Source organism: Pleurodeles waltl, chromosome 1_2 (assembly GCF_031143425.1).
Source record: "Pleurodeles waltl isolate 20211129_DDA chromosome 1_2, aPleWal1.hap1.20221129, whole genome shotgun sequence".
NCBI lineage: Eukaryota > Metazoa > Chordata > Amphibia > Caudata > Salamandridae > Pleurodeles > Pleurodeles waltl.
In genome coordinates, this window is record NC_090437.1 from 600,449,254 (window position 1) to 600,474,691 (window position 25,438).

Consider the following 25,438-nt stretch of genomic DNA (forward strand, 5'->3'; position numbering starts at 1 on the left):
AAAAAAGGAACAGAAGTAAGAAATAGCACTACATTCACAATAATATGATTTTGTTTTGTAAAGGGCAATTTCTTATGGCTGCAACTGTCAAACAATTGGGCACAATATTGGAAAATTTTGTGCCACAGGTTTAGGAGTAGCATTAGCTAATAGTGGCTGACAGCCATCGTACACCCAGTTGTTCTGTGAATGATGTGTTAGAAGTTTGGGTGTACCTGGAAGGCTGCAGCAGTGTGACACATATCCCAGGATTGGAGCATTGAGCGCTCAAGTGACCCCCAACTCGATAGTAGCTCCAAGGGCACCTGACATTGTCCGCAGGATTTGGGTGGTAATAAAGAAAGGAAAATGTGAAGGTTGGAGAAGAGGTGGGACGCACAGGGGAACAGTGGGGATGGGTAACAACTGGAATACAAAATACATTAATACAGATTAATATTCTCCACTCACCACATTGTGTGAAAAGGTTTAGTTGGCACCATGCATCTTAGCATAGAACTCTTAAAAATCTAAGAGAGTCACTGGTATTTGCTACTGGATCCTTAGATCAATTAGAGCAGTGGTCCACGAAGCCTCCCCAGGGGGTCGGCAACTGCTTAGAAAATTAAATAATATTAACATATTAGGTCCCCAGTTTTCAGTAATGACTCAGTGAGGTGGCCTGGATCCCAATAAAGATTCAGTGGGGGTCCCTAGGTTCCAGTAATGATAAAGTGTGGGTCCACAGAAGTCAAACGGTTGGGAACCACTGAATTAGAGTGTAGGAAAATGACAATAAAAATACAGACTCCGTGGAGCTAAAAAGAAAACATTGTAGGAGTACCTGGAGTAGTGCAGGACTTCCCATGGAAATCTATGACTTTCAGAAATAGCTGTGGGCATTTTCGGGAGTCCCTTAAAAGTGGAAGAAACCTATTCAGGGCTGGCCTTTGGTTCAGGAGCCCCTCAGGCAGAACAAAACATGGTGCTCCCTGTGAACCACCCCTCCTAAGCTCTTTCTTTCCAAAGCACCTTCTTCTCTTTGACAAATAGCTTTTCTGTGCCACCCAAACAATCAATCAATCAGGGATTTGTAAAGCGCACTACTCACCTGTGAGGGTCTCAAGGTGCTGAGGAGGGGAGGGGGAGAAGGTGAAGGGGGGAGGTGCTGCTACTGCTTGAACAGCCAGGTCTTGAGAAGTTTCCTGAAGGTAAGGAGGTCTTTGGTCTGGCACAGGTGGGTGGGAAGAGTGTTTTACATTTTGGCGGCGAGGTGTGAAAATGATCTACTGCCGGTTGTAGTTCTGCGGACGCGTGGGACGGTTGTGAGGGCGAAGTCAGCAGAGCGGAGATGCCGGTTCGGGGTGTAGAAGGGGAGTCGTTTGTTGAGGTATTCTGGTCCGGTGTTGTGCAGTGCTTTGTGAGCGTGGGTGAGGAGTTTGAAGGTGATTCTCTTGTTGACTGAGAGCCATTGCAGGTTTTTCAGGTGGTCTGTGATGAGGCAGTGGCGGGGGATGTCCAGGATGAGGCATGTGGAGGCATTCTGGATGCATTGCAGCCTCTTCTGGGGTTTGGCTGAAGTTCAAGTTTTGCTCCTCATGCTTCAATAAGCATTGTCAAAACCAGTAGCTCTGGGATATTTACAATGTACAAGAGTTTGTGGGTTGAGTAGAAAGATGTGTTAGTGACTAATTTCATAATGTTTGCCTAAAGAGGGTATTTTGTACTTGGTAATCTCACCAGAGAAGGAAATAAATTAAATATTCATGGGGCTTGGACTCCATTTTACTTTCCTTCAAAAGTACTGGTAATAAGTACAAGATGCTAGCTGCTCTTCTGATGAGGCAGCTGTACTTTTATTGGGACAGTTACAATACTACCCTACATGGCTATGAGTTTGGATGCATATTTATGAGCCTCTTGGACTGCCGTTGAGTCACTTTTTGTGACACAATGGCTGCGAACTCCTCGCAACCAAATCTATGAGGGCATGCAAAGACACTTTGCATGGCTTTGAATAGCCACCTAGAGAAGGAGTAAGGCAAGGCAGCACAAAAACAATGCTGCATGCAATGCGGACAACCTTAGACCGTGGTCCAAGGGTGCCTGCATTGGTGCTAGGCAGCTGGTTGTGCGCCAGCACAGGAGGAAAGGACAGGAATGTGCCATATTCCTGAAATTTGGCGCATTCCTGCCCTTTCCAAGTAACACAGTGCAGAGTAGCATGGTGAAAGAACTGTCACATCTCAGGAGAGCTGAGCTGCTGTAGATTTAGTGGGGTCTTTTACTGTAAGCTTCTTTTATTGAGTCAGTGAGTCCACTGTACACCTTTAATTGGGCAGTTGAAGCTATTCTCTGCATGAATGTCACGTTGTATTGGGCAAGTTCATAACTTCTAAGCAAGACTGATACGCATTTAGTGAGACATTGCTTACATCCTCTGCAGGGACGCAATATTGAGAATCAGAAAGCAGTAGTATTTTATCAAAGGCATTGGTATACCCATAATGTGATAACCTGACATTCACCGCATGGCTGCCATGTCTTTAAACTGACAGGGATAAGAAGGCTTTGACAGAGACAACATATACTCTTGGAGAAGGACTAGAAATTGTTCTAAAGCTGCAATACCATACATTTTCACAGTAAGTTTGCTATATTTTTAATAGTGCAATACTTATAGCTGTTTGCAGACTCAGCAGAGAGACCAATGTGTGAACCAAAAATAGGGCATGAACTCCTTTCACCCATCTGAGCATTTACGACGACCTAGTCTTATGATGTACATTAGGCAGCTTAAGACCAATCTTTTTCCACACACAGAACAGTTATATCATATAAGGAATAGGCCAGAGAAAGGACGAGGCAGTGTGGTGATTGCAGCTGACAGAACTGCAGAGGAGATTTGTTCCTAAGCACAGTTTGACCCAGTCAGCGGATTGAAGGAGTGAGGCCTCAGCCCTTCATGAGGCAGGTGAAGAGTGGGCCCTCACCACCCACCTGGGGGTGAGTCGGTTTTCAAGCAGCCTCGTTAACCTGGTGTATGAGCCTCTGAGCCGAAGTCTGGGACCTTTTACAGTGGCCCAGGAGGGCTTGGACTTCCTGCTGCCACCCTACATATTTTGAAGATCCTTTGCCCCGTGGTAGTTACCTGCGTTGCACAGATCTAAGGCATTCCCAACTATGGTTGGGTGCAGGGAAACAGCTAAGTTTTGGAGGTTGCGGGAGTCCCTGTCTCTGTGGATCCGGGGCTGGCTGAGCTAGGAGTAGGAGATGCCAGCACCAGAGTATTATAAAACTCTGTGACTGGTGGAGCAGCCAGCAAAGGAAGCAAGAAGTTGTCCTCCATTGAAAACATAAAGACAGTGGCAGTTTGGGCTACAAAAACAGAGAGATAGTCTGCGGTGAAATAAAGTGAAGAGACTTGACAATCCCACCAGTCTATGGAGAGTCCCTAGCGGGTGTAAGAATTTGCTGCTCCTTGCCAGTCAGATCTACAGAACATAAAGAATGTTTTTCCATTAAGGGAATAGCCGTGGCCATTAGGTTGGACAGGGCGCAACATGCAACATATTGAGGCAGCTAAGCAAAAAAGGGGGATCCTGATTCAATGGAGGCTTTGATGTCCAAATTAAAATGCAGTGATGAAGGTAGCAGTGCAGGACTTGCTGGTGATGCAAGTCACTGGGGGAATAAGGGCCATATGTACGAAAGCTTTTTCCCATAGGTACAGAATGGGTAAAATTCTTTAATACATCTGGCTCTAAGAGTGGTAAGAGGGACCACAAGCTAGAAAAACAAGTAGTGAATCAGAGGTGGTCTGTCACAGGTCCTACTTTAGACAGTCATGTCCGGAACATCTGACCACATGTGCCACCCATGAGAAGTGCAGCAGGGGGCTGGTGATCAACCACACCCTGGAAGTATTTGATTAAAAACAGTAGGAGGGTGTTGATGTGGCTTGGACTTTAATGGTACCAAAGCCCTACAGATCCTGGCGTGAAACACTGGGATCAGCAGAATAACTCAGGTAGTGCAGCTGGTGACTGTCTGATTGGAAGACATCCATGCAGCAGTTGTAAACTGGACCTGTGATAGTCCCCACCAAGGCGACCAAGGTGTAACTTAATCCTTCAAGTCATTCAAGTGTCATGGCAAGATCTGGAGGCTAAAAATGAAGTGGGGATGGATGTGACCCTCCTCCACCATGACCAACAAAATGCTGTGGATCGAATAGAGGCATCAGGTGAAACTCATTAAAAGTCTGGACAGTGGGGGACATGGTCACGGGTAATGCGGCCAAAACATTCCTGTTTATTCAAGAAACATGTGGGCTATTTAGAACCAAACTGTTTACATTTCTACAAACTAGGAACAAGGATTGGTGGTGTATCTGACCAATGGAGGCTAAAATGACCATGCCCCCACTCTAAAAAAAGATCTCAGGAACGGATAAAAAAATAATTTTTCACACACTAGATACATTACCAGACTTCATGTTGAGCTTGGAGGTATATCTCAGCCCAGTAGATGATACAGACTGCAAACAGATCCGAAGGTCCCAAGGTAGTTAATGATTTTGGGGGACTACAGACTTCAGAGACCAAATTCAAACACTAACATGATACTTATTACACAAGGGAAAAAATGGGGCGGATGATAAGACAATCTTCATATGCAAGCTTGAGGTGCCAGAAAGAATGCAGAGATGTTCTACATTTAGCATGGGGGATGCCCGACCCAACAGGATTACTGGGATGGGCTAGCTAGAAATCTCTCTAAGATAACTCAGGTTAACATTGATTTAGTGCCCTTTTCTGCCTTAGTGAACATCATAGACGATATAGACACTCAAAAATTCATGAATCATTTTTTGTACTGGAGTTCATTGCAAAAGTGACATGAAAGACAGGGACAGCACCTGCCACCCACTGCCCCCCCCACCTCCCACGTCTGTCTAAGCAAAGGTCTGGGCTGAATTCCGAATGGATATTAGGGATGCAGGTATACAAGATACAAGGATGTCTACGAAAAGATAACAGGATATTGGGTGGATGGATAGAGTTTTATGATTATGAAAGGGCAGAGTTCCCCCGGCGGAGGGTGAGGCAGGAATGTATGGATTCACAATTAAGTATATAACTATCAGTATGTTGTTTCCATCTAATGATATATTGATACCTTCTGTCTTGTTTATTATTGTATTCATATTTGAAAATGCTAATAAAATGACCTATAAAAAAGAGAAACATTAGAATAAAGTTTTCAATGCCATCCTATGGGAAATGCAAAAAGAGTGTGAAAAAATAGCAATTTTATTCCATATGGGTGAGTGGGACCAAGGTACCTCTATAGTCGACTTGCGAGTGAATGCTGTTAGACTGAAGTTGGTCCTGCTTAAAGTTTTTACTTTATAACTTATAAACATATTTCGTGGTCAAAGATCTTCAGCAGAGTAAATCTGGAGGTTAGAGTCAGAAAGAGCTTTACAAGATCAGATGCACTGAGAAAGCGGGGCTCTATTGGCCTTGAACTTCCCACCAAAAAGCTCTAGCAGGGAAAAAAACACTAAGTTGAAGATGACATGGCTGCATGTTTTTTTGTGTAGACTTGGCCCTGCAGGAGCAAACTTTTTATACATGATCTGGAGGCCCTGATATCTTGAATAACAGTTGTATAATCGGCTGAAATTGTTTTTAAGACTCAGGCCCACTATTGATAGTAGATGGAGGCCTCACACAATTCTGTGTTAGGGTGGGCAAAATATGTCTAGTTTCAACACTGTTTCCAGGCCCACTTCCAGGCAGGCAGCAGCTTCCTCTGTCTCTGTATGTTTGATGTTTGTAAGTGGTATTTGTTTAGCACAGCCAAAAGCAGCAGTGCACTGTATAGGTTCAAAGGCAAGGATAAAGTCAACAAGTGATTTGAGAGGTAGCTGGTTTTTGGAAGGTCGCTGCAATAAGATGTAGTGTTCTTTGAAGAGGCGTGTCTAACTTTTTTATGAATTGAAGTAGGGTTGGGGCAGTTGTGATGAATTTCAGGATGTTGATCCAAATCCTGGGTTCATTGATGGAAAAGGCATGCTGCTTTATTTTTGCTTTGTTACACCTACTTATCTACAGTCCGTTTGTGTCCTGATCAGAGACAGTGATCTTGCAGTCAGATAAGTGGGAATGCAGGTCTTGATGTCTTTGTAAATGATGCAGCTGATTTTAAAGATGGTAAAAGTTGGCAAGTGGAAGCAGTTGACTTCCATCAGGAGGGGGCTTCCTGAAGACATTCTGCATCCTCCAGCCACATGTGGGAAGGAAAGTTCCAAGGAGGACAAAAACCTTCCTTGGCAGGAACGTGATCCCCTTTAGCCTGAAGAGTTAGCAACAGTCTTGGGGCAAAATTCTTGAGTCAACTTTTACCAACGTAAAGGCTGGCAGAATTTCTAAAGCGCTTCTGGCAGGAAGTCTCTTCTTCGATTCCAGACATGTTCTGTAGTTGGAGTGGGTGAATAAGTGTACCTTCAAGAAGAAAGCTACTTTCAATTATATTGAGGCCTAGCCAACTCTATTAAAATCCCCCAGCTTCCCTCTTCAAGTTTTGCAGCAAAGTAGTACAGTTCATGTCCTAGTTCTATGCTTGTTGGCAATAAAACCAGCCTATAGCTTAAGGAACCCAAAATCCAAAATGGTGTCTCCCTGTTACAATAGTGTGGACCTCTACCCCATCGTCCAAGTCACTCCATTGGACTGCAAATTAAATCCCGTTCCTCAACTAACACTTGGTCTGGGCCTCCTGTGGGGTATGACTCAAATCAGTTTTCAGATTCCCTTGTGTGAGTAGGGCATTGTTGTACTTTATTAATAGACAGATGTACCTCTTGGCACTCCGAGGCATCTGCCTCTCTTGCTTCCTGGGAATTGTGGGACCAATTCTTTCAAATGGAAGCTGGCAGACAGAGACAGGTAAAAAGGCATAAAGTGGTTTTAACCAAGACATACATGTGTATGCCTTTGGAATGCACCTCAGCGGAGCACAAGCAGGACATTTTTTAAACTATTATAACTGTAATACATTACAGAAATTAAAATTAGCAAGTGTCTTTTCAGCAGAGTCCTACATCAGAAACACACATATGAAGCTTTTTCTTCTGCCTCTGGTTTTAGGCATTACTTCCCTGAATAAGTCAAATTATGGCACTATAGTTTTCGGTTCTCTAAGATTATCTGGACAACAAAATGACTTGTTGTGGCCATTCAATCTGCAAAAAAATCTGAATTCTTAAAACTGTTTCGTCATCATTTAAGGCCAGTATCTTTTGTTTTCCGCATCAGTGAAATGAAATGGCAGAACTTTTAAACACTGAAATAGTGTCAAATGGTGTCCCATTTCGTTTTGCCCTAAGAATATTCAGAAGGCTGCCCTGTCAGAATCTATGCTGCTAGCATAAAATAGTTTAACGTTCCTTTCCATTTAGGTACGGTTAGTCGTTTTCTTTCACTGAGTAGACTGACAACGTTTCCTACTTGCAAATGTGTATATTTTTATCAAGCTTTCGCAGATCACCTCGTTCTGAATCTCTTGTTGCTCCCTACCTTTCTGACGTGGTCGTGCTCATCATGTTGTTCTATAGTGATGCCCTGCAATGATTTTTGCTTTCCCAGTCCAGCTACAAGTCTGTGATCAGTGACATGGCCACGACTGAAGATGACTCCTTACTCTGTGCTGCCGACGAACTGGGCTATATTTTCTTCTGGGCCATATCAGAATACGCGTTGCATGGGCCAGAGGTTCAACCTCCAACCTGTGAGTGATTCCAGTAAATGTTTCTTCGGAAAGCAGTTATTAATTGTGTGACCAATGCAACAGATTGAAACCATTTCTTTTATTTTCTTGGACAGTGCTTCGAAGTTGGAGAGCTCACATGAGCAGCATTACGAGGTGAGCAGGCCTTTCACCCCACTCCTTTTCTGCACTGTCAGTTTTCTGATGAAGAGGTGGAACACCAAGGTGCAGTGCAGACTACTGGGCAGTAGCAACTTGTTTACTCTGTCAACTGTGGCTCAAAGAGTAAATTTGGCCAGATATATACTGTGGATTTATTTCTCTTTGGAACTTAAAAACAGTATTATCTCAAAAGGTGAAACCATTTGATCTTGGAAATGTGAAACTTCAGCTTCATTCTTATGTGTTCAAAGAGGACATAGGCCACTGGGGTGGCTGATGCAGATGAGGGAAGGGGTTCACAGGGTCTGGGGGATCCATTTCCCAATGGGGTATGAAGTCTACTGTGGCGTGCCGACTTAGCCCAGATCACACCATTGCAGATGTTTTGTTCAGATTCCTCCACCTAGACGATGAAAACTTCCAAGGAGTGTAGGTAGTTTCCATCTGGCCTTTGGTAGGGGTGATAACGTGTCCAGCTTATAAATTACCTGTACCTGGACACGTTGGAGGTCGGTGGACCTTTTAGCCGAGTTGGGCTCTCCTCATCCATGAATAGTCGGGTTATTTAAATCAATAATCAATAACTGTTGTACGCGATAGCCAACACTCAATTAATAGATCGAAATAACACATTAGAAATCAATAACAGTTGGTATTTCAACGCACCATGACCTTTTAGTCATGAATAACCACACCGGTTTATTGAAAGTTAGTGAATTTATTTCCCTATATTAACAAAGCTAACACAATGTATATAAGTCTCAAAACCAAATGATATATGTATACGAACATTACTAGCTGTCCATAGCGGCGGAAGAATCGCAATCTATGCAAAATCTGAATAATGATACATTCAGTTATGGCAATACAAATCACTAATATAAGCAACTGATTTTGACTAATCTCGTACATTGGTCAGCATAACAAGATTTCAATTCAACATGGTGCATCAAGTTCATGCCTCGACTAACCTCTAATTAGCATTGGCATGTGGGGCTTCATGCAAAACGAATTTAGTCAACACAAATTTGGAAAACTTCTAGCTTGGGCCCTATCAAAATAGCAGTTGGTACCTAAAAGGAAAAACACAATGCATAATACAATTATCCTTCATATTTACCAATTACATTCAGCATTCAAGAAAGTCTTCGTCCTTCAGGTACCGGTTCGATCAGCATGAGGCAGAATTTCAAAAGGGCAAAGTTAAGGGCAAGTTTCCTTGCAGCAGCAAGGAAAATGGGCAAAGTTACTGCATGGGCAAGACGGGGCAATTTAAAGTTAAAGTCTCTAGGGTGAGAATTCTCAAAGTCTCTTTCTCAGTAATAGAGAAAAGGGCATCAGGATGTCGTCTAAGATGGCGTCTGGTGTTTGGCTTCAAAGATGGCATCAAGGAAAATGGCTGACTTCTCTTTGTCTGGTGGGTTTAAGTAAGAAACATTCCAAATACAGCAGGGTCTTCCATTGGAGGGTTCATAGGGTGGCTTCAAATTGACCAATGAAAAATGTCTTTCTACTAGTACTCATTTATGCACACATCGTCCTTGGAGCCTTAAAACACAAGTTGCAACATGGTTTGCCAATTATTTTGATATCTGTACCCTCATTGTCCGCACCTGCAGACTGACCTTGGATCAGAGGGGATGAAACCGGCCTAGTACGAAACCTTGGAGATAAGTGTATTAGTCATCAGTACTGGAAAAATACAACTTTAAGCAAGAATATATGTTACATTAGTTCAAGGAAAAGCCACACAGTTAGAATTTGAGACCAGGCAACTAGGCCAAAGCCTCCACTAAATTTAAGCTAAGCACAAACATTTTCAATAAGAAATCATGACACACATTTGCAATAATGACGGATTACTACAATTTTAAATTTTTCATGATTAAAAAGCACGTTTATAATATTGACGAACTACTCCGAGGGCACAATTTCCCCCGTACATTATTTTCTTTACTAAAATCACACTACATTATACGATTTTGGTTACATGATATGTGAATATATGTAGGACCCTCTTTTTCTGCGTTATCAATCTCTCCTCTGATGACTAATTACGTCATCACATCAAGGGGCATATTTATACTCCGTTTGCGCCGAATTTGCATCGTTTTTTTCGACGCAAATTAGACGCAAAACTAACTCCATATTTATACTTTGGCGTTAGACGCGTCTAGCGCCAAAGTTCATGGAGTTAGCGTAATTTTTTGGCGTGAACACCTTCCTTGCGTTAATGAGATGCAAGGTAGGCGTTCCCGTCTTAAAAAATGACTCCCAGGCATGTGCGTGGTATTTATACTCCCGGGCAAAAATGACGCCCGGGAGTGGGCGGGGCAAAAAACCCTGCATTTGCACCTCTTTTTAACGCCTGGGTCAGGGCAGGCGTTAAGGGACCTGTGGGCTCAGAATGAGCCCAGAGGTGCCCTCCCCTGCCCCCAGGGACACCCCCTGCCACCCTTGCCCACCCCAGGAGGACACCCAAGGATGGAGGGACCCATCCCAGGGAAGAAAAGGTAAGTTGTGGTAAGTATTTTTTTAATTTTTTTTTGTGGCATAGGGGGGCCTGATTTGTGCCCCCCTACATGCCACTATGCCCAATGACCATGCCCAGGGGACATAAGTCACCTGGGCATTGCCATTGGGCAAGGGGGCATGAATCCTGTCTTTGCTAAGACAGGAGTCATGTTAATGGCGTCTGGGCGCCCCAAAAAAATGGCGCAAATCGGGTTAAGACGATTTTTTTGCCTCAGCCTGACTTGCCCCATTTTGGGACGCCCAAACGTCATTTTTCCCTACGCCGGCGCTGCCTGGTGTACGTCGTTTTTTTTCACGCACACCTGGCAGCGCCGGTCGGCTAACGCCGGCTAACGCCATTCAATAAATACGGCGCCCGCATGGTGCTTCAGAATGGCGTTAGCCGGCGCTAATTTTTTTGGCGCAAAACTGCGTTAGCGCAGTTTTGCGTCAAAAAGTATAAATATGGCCCCAAATCTTCCCACAAATTTTATTTCATTAAAATTCTGTCTTAGTAATTTGACATTTCAGTCAATTCCCTCTTTCTTTTGGTTCCCTTTGATTTTTCTCAGTATATTTCTACTATTTTGTTTTCTATTTTTCTCTTCTCTTTTCCTTTTGTTCCTTGCTTTCAACATTTTTATAGCTTTCCATATTCCCCAAATGCCTAATAAACAAATTAATATTATTAATATTCCCTTTTTAAATTTCAGTAATAATCTGTTCCAAACGTTGCTGAGCTAATTTCCCACCGAAGCAAATCCTTTTCCAACCTTCTCCCATACTCCTGGTTCTTTCAATTCCTTTAAATCTGTACTTTCGTTAGTTAAGTTAGTAAGCATCTTTCTAATTCGCCCACTGCTGTCTGGTATATATGAACAACAGTGACGAGTACCAAGCATTTTGCAAACGCCGCCATCCTTTGCTAAAAGAATGCCTAAGGCAAGACGATTTTGAAGAGTCATAGCTCTTTCTGCAGCGAGTTCAGCATCCATCAGGATTATAGCTCCAGAGAATTTTGTCAGCATGTTATCCACAATAGTAGACAACTTTCGTATTTTGATTGAGTTCAATATGACTCCCACTGAAGGAATCAAAGCTCCAAATATATCTCCTACCACACCAGTGGCTGTCTCTCTCTTCTGAACATGATGTGATTCAGACAGCTTTGGAAATTTCTTTAAGTCGTCTAGTTGATAAATCTTTGGGAACACTATTCCCAAATAACATCTCCCATACCATCCTTTAGGAAGACGATAATAGGCGTTAAGTCCACAAATATAGTATATCCCTGGAATAACTGGGTCTTGTCCATTCAGCATGAACGTCCATTTAGGTTGAAACAAAAACGTGTGTTTACATTCACTCGTTCCCACAAAAACTGTGTCATAATATGATTTATGTCTATGTATACAGAATCTCCCTACGTGTAATGTATCTAAAGCTATTTTCCCTTGTGTCTTTATCGCAGCAAAAGCATAGTTATCTACAGATGTCCTCTTATGTAATTCCCTTTCCAATTCCTCCTTCATTTCTTTCCTCCTATCGTCAGTGCGGTCTAAAAACTTTATCTCCAGCGGTGAAAGCAAGCATGTAAGGTTCTCTCTATGTGCGTGAGCTGTGTGAAAAGGTGACAACGGCTCAAAGAAGCCTCTCATCAATTTTATATAATAATCTCTAGCTACTTTACTCAGGTACTCGATTATGGGGACATATGCAAATGTAACATCATAATTAGAGTAAAAATAATTAATGTACTGCTGACCATAAAATCTGGACGTTATTATACTACATGTAATTCCATACGTAAGAGGCATGCTATGATACGTCACCCCTTCCACTACTGAGATAGGTATTTGTGTGCACACATAACAATCTTTCGCATCCATGGTCTCAACATACTCACTCAACAAGTGATAGAAAACATTAGACGAAAGTTCCTTTTTATCATGCAGATGTCTTTCATCTTGTTCGAGTCTCTTTAAAGCTGTTAGTTCAGTAGTAGTAGCAGGTCTAGAAGTATAAGCATCATTCGTCCCTTTCTCATCCTTCCCATGCATTCCAAGAACTATTGCTACAATGATTAGTACACATGCAGTTATTAGACCTATACACACGTATTTACAACACTTCATTTTATGCCCCTGTGTAGTGTAGCCTGTCATGATCTGTATAGAATCAGAAAGTTGAAGACACTTTATCAAATCGGATTTGCAGATATATACAAAGCTGAACGAGTTCAATGTTCACACTGTTTTCTTTAGCAGCTTCGTCTTTTATCGGTTAGCAGCTTTGTCTCAAAATCGGTTTAAAAGTCAATCAAGTTTAGCAATGTCTTAGCCGGTTTAAAAGTCAATCAGGTTATCAATGTCTTATTCGGTACAGTTCATGGAGTTTCACTTCTCAAGTGCCAAAGTGAAGTTCTGCCTCTTCGTTCTCGAGACTGAGAGATAGGAATTCGTCTGACCAATCGTTAGCGGCTATGTATGTCCACTCCAGACCAGAATACCTTCTGCTCGGTATTCTTTTTCTTTTCAATTTTGCATCTCCCTTTGATTCTCTTTCGCTGGTGCTTTCTTCCTTGGCTGAGTCTTTCTCTTCACTTGGTGTTGCTGTTTCAACAGACACTTCTTTTCTTTTCTCTTTCAACTTTGGTCCTTCACTCTCGTTTAATGTCTCTCTGATCCTTAACTTCACTGGCGATATGCTTTGTCTCCATTTTGCACTACTTTCGCCTGATGCACCTGCAACCACTTCTGGAAGGGTTTGGACACTTTCACTCTGTCCTGTCTTGTCTCCTCTCTCTAGAAGATCAATCAGGTTTTCCTTTTCCTTTTCTGTATCGTCTGTTTCTGAGAAAGCCCTCCTCTGATCAGGCTCTCCTGCTTCTTCACTTGTTGCAGACTCTTTGTCACCCTCAGGGTCTCCGTCACTTTCTGATGTCTCTCCTCCGCTCTCCTCAAATGGATCGGCTGTTTCTTCCTCAGAGAGTATCTCTCCCTCCTCTAATTCTGCTTGCTCACCTCCAGGTTCTCGTTGCTTTGTCTTGGTGCCTGGTACTTTCTTGTCAGTCACTGGTAATTTCAGTGCTTCAACTTCCTCTTCTGTGGGGCACGTCACCCTTTTCGTGTGACTGGCGTGAATCCAGTTGGGAACTCCCGCACACTTCACAGCTGTAGTAGTCGTCAGAATCACTTGGAAAGGTCCTTTCCAACGAGGTTCCAGACACGACTTCCTCACGTGCTTCTTTATCACTACCCAGTCGCCTGCTTTCAGGGCGTGTCCTGGACCTTGGATCGGTGGCAAGGTGGTTGCCTCCACCTGGTGAGAAAAAGAGTGCACCACATCAGCTAGACCTTTGCAGTAGTCCAACACCATATCATCTGTAATATTCAAAAGAGCATTTGCAGGAACTGCTGGAAGTCTCATGGCCCTGCCCATGAGGATCTCGTGTGGGGACGGTCCAGTTTTCCTATCAGGGGTGTTTCTCATAGACATTAATACCAAGGGCAATGCGTCAGGCCATTTCAAGTTTGTTGATGCACATATTTTCGCCATCCTTGACTTCAATGTGCCGTTCATTTGCTCCACTAGACCTGAGGCTTCAGGGCGGTAGCTACAATGCAACTTTTGCTCAGTGTTCAGCGCTGCACACAGTAATTGTATTACCTCGTTATTGAAGTGACTTCCCCAATCTGATTCTAAAGAGATCGGGAATCCGAAACGTGGTATTAGTTCCCTCAAGAGTAATTTGGCAACTGTGAGACTGTCATTTCTACGTGTGGGGTATGCTTCAATCCAGTGACTAAAAATACACACAATCACCAACACATACTTCAAGCCTCCATGCACAGGCATTTCGATAAAATCCATTTGCATCCTGCTGAATGGACCTCTAGCCCTCCCAATGTGGCTCAAATTTACTACTGTTTCTTTCCCCGCGTTCATTTGTTGACAAATGACGCAACAGTGGCAAACTGCTTCAGCAACTTGACGGAATTTGGGGTTAAACCAATCAGTTTTGAATAGCCTGACCATGGCGTCCCTTCCAAGATGAGCCTGTCCATGGTAGAACCTGGCCAATTGTGTCAACAGGCTGTTAGGCAGAACCAATTTCCCTTCACTTGAGACCCACAAATCATCTGGTTTCTTTACACATTGCAATTTACTCCATGAGAGTTTCTCATCTGCACTAACATCGTTCTGTAAAGACTTCAATTCATCTATTGTATCTACAACCTTTAGAGCAAAGGCTTCGCTTGGTTCAAGTTCTGGCTCATTTATCAAGTTCCATTCGTCCCTGAGCAATATACAGTTCAATGCGCAAAACCTTGCGACTTGATCTGCATACCCATTTCCCAAAGAAACGTAGTCTTGTGATTTTGAGTGTGTGCTGCACTTTACCACCGCAACTTCTCCTGGCAACTGAATGGCATGTATCAACTCTCTTATTCTTTCACCATTTTTCACTGGTGATCCTGAAGAAGTCATGAAGCCTCTCTGTGACCACAATTGTCCAAAGTCATGCACTATTCCAAATCCGTACTGACTGTCAGTATAAATGGTGACTTTCATCAATGCGGAAAGTTGGCAAGCTCTAGTAAGTGCTACCAATTCCGCTACTTGTGCGGAGTAAACTCCTTGAAGCCAAGATGCTTCCAGAACACCTGTTATCGTACATGCAGCATATCCTGCTTTCAATATTCCCAGTGCATCTCTTAAACATGAACCATCGACAAAAAGGACTTGATCATTTTCTTCCAACCGGGTGTCTTTGATATCAGGTCTTGGTTTTGTACAAAATTCAGTCACCTGAAGACAGTCGTGCTCGACGTCTTCAGCGTTCTCAATTTCGACATTCTCACTGGGAAACAAGGTTGCTGGATTCAACGTAGTGCACCTTTTCAGCTGCACATTTGGTGAACCCAAAATTATTGTTTCGTACCTTGTAAGCCTAGCACCAGTCATGTGCTGTGTTCAGGAACGTGTCAAAAGTATCTCGACTGAGTGAGAGACCATGACTGTTAAAGGATGTCCCATCACTATTCCTTCATTATGGGTTAGGCTGATACCAACTGCTGCTACGGCACGCAAGCACCCTGGCAGTGCTGCTGCGACTGGATCCAAAGTAGCTGAAAAATATGCTACTGGTCTGTTAACGCCACCATGGGCTTGAGTCAAGACAGACAAGGAACATGCATCACGTTCATGACAAAACAATATGAAAGGCTTTGTGTAATCAGGCATACCTAACGCTGGAGCCCTGCACATGCATTCCTTTAATTCAATAAAAGCATCCATCTCATCTCCCTTCAACTCTATTTCATCCAACGCATCTTTCTGGGTCAGTTTCAGTAAAGGTTTTGCAAGAGTCGAGAAATTGGGAATCCATTGGCGACAATAGCTCACCATTCCCCAAAACTTCCTCACCTCTCTTCTCGTCTTTGGTGGACTCATCTGAAGTACACTTGTTATTCTTTCTTTCATAATTCTTCGCGACCCTTTCTCTATTTGGTGACCCAAATATTTAACTTTCTTCTGGCAGAATTGTAATTTCGAAGGGGACACTTTGTGTCCGTTCCTTCCCAAATGGTTCAATAGGGCAATGGTATCTGCCGTACAGTCACTTTCTGTCTTAGATGCGATTAGCAAGTCGTCAATGTACTGCACCAATGTTGATTCAAATGGTAACTCCAACGATTCCAAATCTTTCTTTAGAATCTGATTGAAAATTTATGGTGATTCCGAAAACCCTTGAGGAATTCGACACCAACTGTAGACCCTGTCCAGGAATTTGAAACAAAAGAGAAATTGGCTGTCCTCATGAAGAGGTACAGAAAAAAATGCTTGTGACAAGTCGATGACTGAGAACCACTCAGCATCACAGGGAACTTGAAACATTATCACAGCTGGATTTGGTACTACGGGACAACATTTGACTATTATGTCATTTATTTTCCTCAAATCCTGAACAATCCGGACCTTTCCACTCGGCTTTATCAGTCCCATAATTGGTGAATTGCATGGGCTGCTTAACACTTCTTTTAGTACTCCCTGTTTTACAAACTCATCAATGAGTTGGGCGACTTTCATGAGGGTGTCTTGTGCCATATGGTATTGTGGGGTCTGGGGAAAAGTTACATTGGGCTTCACAGTCACCTTCACTGGTTCTACCCCTTTGACCAATCCTACTTCTTTCCCTGTCATATCCCACACTTCCTTTCCGACTGTTTCCTGTAACTCAGCGGGAATGTCTGCTTCAGTGAGCAATGGGTAAAGAGTAATCAGGGGATACTCCTCATCAACAGTTTCTGCTTCGCCCCCTTCTACGCTGTCCTCTTCTTCCCCATCACTGTTTGTCTGAATTTTAATTCCATCATTTGAACACATAATCGAACATCCCAATTTGCACAATAGGTCTCTCCCTAACAGTGATATCGGGCTTGAGTCACACACCACAAATTTATGTGACCCTTGATAGTTGCCAATTCTGACTTGCACTGGATCAGTGATTGGGTTTGTCAGGTACCTATTTGCTACTCCCACTACTTGAACTGTTCTCCCCGAAAGTGGCAAATTTGGTACTTCAATGCTTCTAACAGTGGAGCGTGTAGCTCCCGTGTCAACCAAGAATGAAACGCGATGACCCATAACTCTTCCTTCCACATACGGACGCTTTTGATCAACTTCCAAAGATGCTGCAAGCATACAATTTCCCTCCTGCTCTGAACTTTCATTCTCCCATACATCGTTTATTCCAATCTCACTGCGTAATGGGAATTGGTGTACTGTGCCATTTTGGTTCATTCCTTGACCCGTGACCTGTGGAGGAAGCATTACTTGTTGCTGATTCATTGGTGCTAAGGGTATTTGCATTTGCTGATTAGGTACCATAGGAAACTGCTGTTGCATTGGCTGTAACTGTGCCATTTGTGCACGGGGCATTTGCACCTGTTGCGGTTGTATGGGTTGTAAACCCTGCATCTGATTCATATTATTCTGGAAATTTGGATTTGGACCCCTCAATTTCGGTCCTCTCATATTCTGAAATGCATTGACATCATTGTTTTGCTGACCTACCCCTTCCTGTACCATCATTGGGCACTCCCGTTTCCAATGCCCGACGATTCCGCACGTGTGACATGGCATCACCTTCTTCATTGCCTGTATACCATTTGGAATCATAACAGTATTTATGTCAGGACCATTATTCACAAAACCTCCTCGACCTCTGCCTCTCATCTGTGGCTGAAACATAGCATTTCCCTGCTGTTGCTGCTGCGGCATCTGTTGTTGAAACCCTTGCAAACCTTGCAAACCTGTCTGAGCTGCTCTAAGCTGCATCACCATCACCTTTTCCTTCAACCTTTTCTGTTTTGTCTCAATCTCATCACTGCAGTATTTTGCATAGTTCAACACTTCATCGATCGATTTTGACTGCCAACAAATCAAATGCATTTTAATCATCTGACTAACCTCGGGTCTCAACCCTTCCACAAATCTGAACACGAAATGTAGCATGTCCTTTGCCTCAATCGTCTCCGTGCCACTGTAATTTGTAAACGCTTTCAACAATCTCTCATAGTACGCATGTATCGATTCTTTAGCCTCTTGTGCTGTTCTGTCGATCCTCTGCCAATCCACATTTTTCGACGCAACCTTGGTTTTCAAGTGCTCGATCACCTTATGGTATAAACTCATTACCGTAGGCGATGGTGCACCTGTGTCCCTATCTCTTTCTGGTTCACTCGTCGGCCAACCTACTGCTCTTTTACAGTCTTCCCATAAATCTGCCGGAACCACTATTTCAAATAAAGTATTCAGGTCTTCCCAGAGTCATTTTGCGAGTTTCACAAATCTATCTGTCTGTTGATACCATTCTATCGGTTTCTCCCTCAATTTGGGGAAATCATCCGTAAAGGATTGAATATCGCACCTGTGCCATGGTACATGTACAAGTTTTCCCCCTGCTGTCTCTCTCATTGGCAACATGGTTATCAGATCGTCATTCTGTTGTGCCTTTTCATTCCGATCTGGGGTACTTTCCTTCTTTTTGTCCTTTTTCTTAACCCACCTGCTTTCCCACTTATCTAGGCATCTCCAGACCTGCGCGCTCTGCAGTATCTCCTTGAGGTGCGTTTTCATCCCTGCCGACCTCATGTGTTCAAAATCTTTGGTCTCAAAGTGTAGCCTGTAACTTCTGCTCAAATGTTTAGTCTTACCTATGTCAATCTTGTTTCTGTCTGCAATTTCTTGCAACTTCTTATGTATGCTGCTCACTTCTCTTGTAATCCTAGGGCACATGTATCTCAGCTCTTCTTCTGTGTATGATTCTAACCTATTCAGACCCATTGTTCCCTCCACTAGTTCATCTGCCTCCATGCCCAATCTTATTTTATTCAGGTATTCCTCTCCCTTCCCACTGGATGTACTCTGTGGGGAGTTCAGGCTGTTGAACCATTGTGTTAGCTGTTGCACGTTCAATCCTATCAATGTAGCACTTACATCAACTGCTACTGATGGTTGCGGTAACGTTTCAGTCTTTGAAGTTAACGGTATTAATAGTAGTGGACTTGACCTTACCACAGTCGACGGAGCACAAATTGGAATTGGACTAAATTCCGACAACGACCGAGATCCATTTGGCTGTGTTGCTATCTGAGTTGTTTCTGGAGTAATTTCTATGCATCTTCTCCCTGTCTCACTTTGTGTCATTACCCCTTGGTCGCATACATTTGAGTTTGCCTGTATATATAATGGTACTGGCGGACCCACAGTGATAGGCAGAGATATTGCATCTGGATTCTGTCTGTTCCCTGAATTCTGTGGCATGTTAATCCCCACATTATGATTCATTATTGCTGGCATACCTAACTGGCCCTCTGTTACTCGAGTGTGCCTCAGGACTTCTTGTACCTGCTTTTGAGGCATCAAAAATTGCGTTGATTCGGCTTGAATCAATGTCGGTCTTTGGTAACTCTGTCCTCCCTGAGCCCCTAAGCCAGAAGTCGTTCCCAAGTTATGCTCATCACAGCAGTGCCTTTGAATCTGCAGCTGATAATTATCGACAGGTTTCAATAAAGGCACGTCAGGATATATTCTCTGAACTTGTGGTATTTGTGGTGAAAAAGGCATATCGGAACCGTTCTGCCTTTGTGATATTCTCAAATTCGGTGTTACATTACCCTGTGTTGGTTCTGGAGGGGCAGTACTAATGCTTGATCCTTTTTCGCTTTCCACATATGGTGGCGGGCGATCATTCAGCAATTGTATAATAAACTCCTCATTGTCTGACTCGTCTGACCTTTTCGAGTTTCTGTTATTCCCTCTATCTCTGGACTGACTCCTATTTGTTTTATAGGTAGCTTTCCTTCCTTCCGTCTCTGCTTCATCAGTAATTGCTGGAAACAATTTAATTCCCTGTAGTACGTCTGATCTCCAAACCTTCTGTGTGCTATCCCATCTAGCATCCGCTAGTGTCTTTTCTATTTTTCTTATTCTTGTCTCAAATTTCTTTTGTTGTTGGTTTCTAGCTATCAACTCCCAAATTGCTAGTGCCTCAAACTGTGCTGGTCTTGGAGGTACTTTCATGTCGTATAGCGCAAACCTTAAAATCTCCAAAACCCTTAGGTTAAACGAACCATGCATAGGGAACGCTACACTTCCATGCTCCTCTGTTAATTTGCACCATTGCTTTAGCCAAAGACATGGTGCTAAATCCTTTTCCTCAATCATGATGTAAGCTGGTGTACCCTCAGGCGGTGTTTCTTATCCCACATTTGCCTTAATGTAAGCATCTCCCCTCATGGCACTCTTAAATGCTTTGAAATTTTTTATCTTTCCGTCTTTTATTTTTCTCAAATAAGTAATCAATAAGTGACTTTAATTCCCGGAATACTCTTCGCTTGCCTTTCCCCACCAACTGCGCTTTCACGGACTGCGTCCAATCCGTGCGCGACCCTTCTTACCAACCAACCTATCCCAGCGCGGCTCCTAGTGACGTCACACCCACACACTGCGGCTGACAAAGTCCCGTGGCTTGTCCTCTTTCACTCAGCTTCACTCTAAACTAATTTCTGCAATATATCGCGAGCACTAACCAAAAAGAAGAAAACAAATCTGTCGGTTTACTACAGGAAGGGTAACACACTTGCTTCAGAAACCTTAGGGATTTTTCACTAGCCTCTGCAGTTATTCCATCTTTCTCGGTCTCCCACTTTCGCAAGTAAAATTTGACCTGCAAACTTTACTCTCAACTGATCAATGAACTATTCTAGCGCGCTTTAGAATTCGTCAAATTTCAAAGTCGAAAATGTTCTTTCATGCCTCAATATTCATACCAACTTGTTGACCACGCCCGATCAACCTATTAAACCGAACAGATTACAACATCAATCAAGTGTCTCATACACTTTTCAACATACTCCGGAGTCTCTTGACCTCGCAGGGCCCGTCTCAACATCAACAACCACGTGGGCAATTTTCCTGCACAAAGCGCTACACACATGTGAAGTTCGACGACTTCCCTACTCTCACACTTTGGAGTCACACTCCTCTAAAACTTCAACTGGAGTTCGTAACCCCGCTAAAATCCTCACAAACGTCTCAATTCATCTGCGGCAATAAGCTATGCAAGCGCAAAAACCCTAACTTCACTCATACCGTCACTAGAAACGCCGAAAACATTCTCACACCTCCATGTCCTCCATTTGCAAGCTCCGAGATCCCGGGAAAGTCATTGGGGACTTAGGGCATCATCATCTCTCCAACTTGTTTTATCAAGGAAAGTTCTAACTTAACTCCGTCTATTGCTCGGATGGAGTCCCAAAGGGCGAAACCATCAATCTCTGCTACCATCTACTGATAACGCGTCCAGCCCTTATAAATTACCTGTATCTGGACACGTTGGAGGTCGGTGCACCTTTTAGCCGAGTTAGGCTCTCCTCATCCTTGAATAGTCGGGTTATTTAAATCAATAATCAATAACTGTTGTACGCGATAGCCAATACTCAATTAACCCCTTCTGTGCCCAGGACGTAATGGTTACGTCCTGAGGCACAGTGCTGCTGTGCCCAGGACGTAACCATTACGTCCTGTGCACAGAGCCCAGAGGGAGCGCTCTCGCTCCCTCTGTGGGGTTCCCCCCCACCCCCCCAAGTCAGGGATGGAAGGGGAAGCCCTTCCCCTCCCACCCCAACCCCCCCTGTGACGTCAGCGCACGAGCGCGCGCTGATTAGTCACAGGGTCTCCCCCATCGCGCTGGAAGCAGAGCTTCCAGCGCGATTGAAAAAGAAATGCTTTTGCATTTCTTTTTCAATCCCATGGGGGAGGCCCCGAGAGGCTTCAAAGGGAAGGAAATGTATTTCCTTTGAAGTCTCTCACAGGTTTCAAAAGCCGGATTGCTTGCAATCCGGCTTTTGAAACCCCACTAGACACCAGGGATTTTTTTTTTTTTTCAGTGAAATTGGCAAAAGGGAGCGACCCCTTGGGCAAGGGTCGCTCCCGGGGGGGCATTTTTTTAGGAAGGCCTTTTCTGCCCCCCCTGGGGGCAGATTGGCCTATTATTAGGCCGATCTGCCCCCGGGAGGGGCAGAAACCTCTAGGCACCAGGGACCTTTTTTTTTTTTTTTTTTTTTTGTGATGATTTCTTTTTTTTTTAGGTGGGGAGCGATCCCTTAGGCAAGGGTCGCTCCCCTACGGGGCAATATATATTTAGGCCATTTCTGCAGATTGGCCTATTTTGATGAGGCCAATCTGCCCCCAAGGGGGGCAGAAACCATTAGACACCAGGGAGTTTGTTTTCGCGTGCGAATTTCACGCAACGGGAGCGACCCCTTTGGCAAGGGTCACTCCCAGGGGGGGCATTTTTTTGGGAAGGCCTTTTCTGCCCCCCCTGGGGACAGATCGGCCTATTATTAGGCCGATCTGCCCCCAGGGGGGGCAGAAACCTCCAGGCACCAGGGATCTTTTTTTTTTTTTTTCTTTTTGTTATGTTTTCTTTTTTTTTTAGGTGGGGAGCGACCCCTTAGGCAAGGGTCGCTCCCCTATGGGGCAAATTATATTTAGGCCATTTCTGCCCCCCTTGGGGGCAGATTGGCCTATTTTGATGAGGCCAATCTGCCCCCAAGGGGGGCAGAAACCATTAGACACCAGGGAGTTTTTTTTTTGCGTGAATTTCACGCAAGGGGAGCGACCCCTTAGGCAAGGGTCGCTCCCCGGGGGGGGGGATTATTTTAGGCCATTTCTGCCCCGCTGGGGGGGGTAGATCAGCCTATTTTGATTCGGCTGATCTGCCCCCAAGGGGGGCAGAAACAACTAGGCACCAGGGATTTTTTAGTTTTTCTGTTTTACAGATGGGGAGCGACCCCCTTGGACAAGGGTCGCTCCCCTGGAGGGGCAAAATGTATTTAGGCCATTTCTGCCCGCTTTGGGGGCAGATCGGCCGATTTTAGGTCAATCTGCCCCCAAGGGGGGCAGAAACCACTAGGCACCAGGGATCTTTTTTTTGCGCCGTCACACAAGGGGAGCGACCTTGTAGTCAAGGGTCGCTCCCCAGGGGGGTGGGGGGTAAATTATTTTAGGCCATCTCTGCCCCCCCTGGGGGCAGATCGCCCTATTGGTATTAGGCCGATCTACCCCCAGGGGGGGCAGAAACCCCTAGGCGCCAGGGCAAATTTTTTTTGTGTGTTTTTTTTTTATTTTTTTTTTTAGAGATGGGCAGCGACCCATCAGGCAAGGGTCGCTCCCCTGGGGGGCAAATTGTATTTAGACCATTTCTGCCCCCCTTGGGGGCAGATTGGTCGATTTTAGGTGAATCTGCCCCAAGGGGGCAGAAACCACTAGGCACCGGGGATTTGTTTTTTGGCGCCAATGTCACGCAAGGGGAGCGACCCCGTAGGTAAGGGTCGCTCCGGGGGGTGGGGGGGGGGTGGGTGTTCGGGGGCAAATTTATTTTAGGCCATTTCTGCCCCCCCTGGGGGCAGATCGGCCTATTATTAGGCCGATCTGCCCCCAGGGGGGGCAGAAACCTCTTGTTGCCAGGGCAAATTTTTTTTTGTGGTTTTTTTTTGTTTGTTTTTTTTTTTTTAGAGATGGGGAGCGACCCATCAGGCAAGGGTCGCTCCCCTGGGGGGAAAATTGTGTTTAGACCATTTCTGCCCCCCTTGGGGGCAGATTGGTCGATTTTAGGTCAATCTGCCCCAAGGGGGCAGAAACCACTAGGCACCGGGGATTTGTTTTTTGGCGCCAATGTCACGCAGGGGGAGCGACCCCGTAGGCAAGGGTCGCTCCGGGGGGGGGGGGGGGGGGGCGGGGGGGTTTGTGTTCGGGGGGCAAATTTATTTTAGGCCATTTCTGCCCCCCCTGGGGGCAGATCGGCCTATTATTAGGCCGATCTGCCTCCAGGGGGGGCAGAAACCTCTTGTTGCCAGGGCAAATTTTTTTTTAGTGTTTTTTTTTTAGTTTGTTTGTTTTTTTAGAGATGGGGAGCCACCCATCAGACAAGGGTCGGTCCCCTGGGGGGCAAACTGTGTTTAGACCATTTCTGTCCCCCTTGGGGGCAGATTGGTCGATTTTAGGTCAATCTGCAACCACTAGGCACCGGGGATTCGTTTTTTGGCGCCAATGTCACGCAGGGGGAGCGACCCAGTAGGCAAGGGTCGCTCCGAGGTGGGGGGGTGGGGGGGGTTTGGGGGGGCAAATTTATTTTAGCCCATTTCTGCCCCCCCCCTGGGGGCAGATCGGCCTATTATTAGGCCGATCTGCCCCCAGGGGGGGCAGAAACCTCTAGGCGCAAGGGCAAATGTTTTTTTGTTTTTCTTTGTTTTTTGTTTGTTTGTTTTTTTAGAGATGGGGAGCGACCCATCAGACAAGGGTCGCTTCCCTGGGGGGCAAACTGTATTTAGAGCATTTCTGCCCCCTTTGGGGGCAGATTGGTCGATTTTAGGTCAATCTGCCCCCAAGGGGGCAGAAACCACTAGGCACCGGGAATTAGTTTTTTGGCGCCAATGTCACGCAGGGGTAGCGACCCCGTAGGCAAGGGTCGCACCTGGGCAGGGGGGATTTGGGGGGGTGGGGGGTCAAATTTATTTTAGGGCATTTCCCCCCCCCTGGGGCCGGCTGAGCTAGAGGCCAAAATCCACATGTAGGCACTTTGCAAAAAACACCTCTGTTTTCTGTGAAAAAATATGTTGTGTCCACGTTGTGTTTTGGGCCATTTCCTTTCGTGGGCGCTAGGCCTACCCACACAAGTGAGGTACCATTTTTATGGAGAGACTTAGGGTAACGCTGGGTGGAAGGAAATTTGTGGCTCCTCTCAGATTCCAGAACTTTCTGTCACCGAAATGAGAGGAAAAAGTGTTTTTTGGCCAGATTTTGATGTTTACAAAGGATTCTGGGTAACAGAACCTGGTCAGAGCCCCGCAAATCACCCCATCTTGGATTCCCCTAGGTCTCTAGTTTTCAAAAATGCGCTGGTTTGCTATGTTTCCCCAGGTGCCGGCTGAGCTAGAGGCCAAAATCCACACGTAGGCACTGTTTTCTATGAAAAAATGTGATGTGTCCACGTTGTGTTTTGGGCCATTTCCTGTCGCGAGCGCTAGGCCTACCCACACAAGTGAGGTATCATTTTTATCGGGAGACGTGGGGGAACGCTGGGTGGAAGGAAATTTGTGGCTCCTCTCAGATTCCAGAACTTTCTGCCACAGAAATTTGAGGAACATGTGTTTTTTTAGCCAAATTTTGAGGTTTGCAAAGGATTCTGGGTAACAGAACCTGGTCCGAGCCACACAAATCACCCCATCTTGGATTCCCCTAGGTCTCCTCTAGTTTTCAGAAATGCACAGGTTTGGTAGGTTTCCCTAGGTGGCGGCTGAGCTAGAGGCCAAAATCTACAGGTAGGCACTTTGCTAAAAACAGGTCTATTTTCTGTGATGTGTCCACGTTGCGCTTTGGGGCATTTCCTGTCGCGGGCGCTAGGCCTACCCACACAAGTGAGGTATCATTTTTA

General features: G+C 44.8%; 1 protein-coding gene across 2 annotated transcripts in view; it reads left to right on the forward strand.

Annotated features, from left to right (window-relative positions):
* LOC138301837 (cilia- and flagella-associated protein 337-like) overlaps positions 1 to 25,438 on the forward strand; it is a 455,621-nt gene that overhangs the window by 373,584 nt on the left and 56,599 nt on the right. For both annotated transcript variants that reach the window (XM_069242337.1, XM_069242343.1), the window contains exons 21-22: positions 7,635 to 7,776; positions 7,872 to 7,911. In XM_069242337.1, coding sequence (XP_069098438.1) covers positions 7,635 to 7,776; positions 7,872 to 7,911 — 182 coding nt within the window. The remainder of the gene's footprint in view (positions 1 to 7,634; positions 7,777 to 7,871; positions 7,912 to 25,438) is intronic.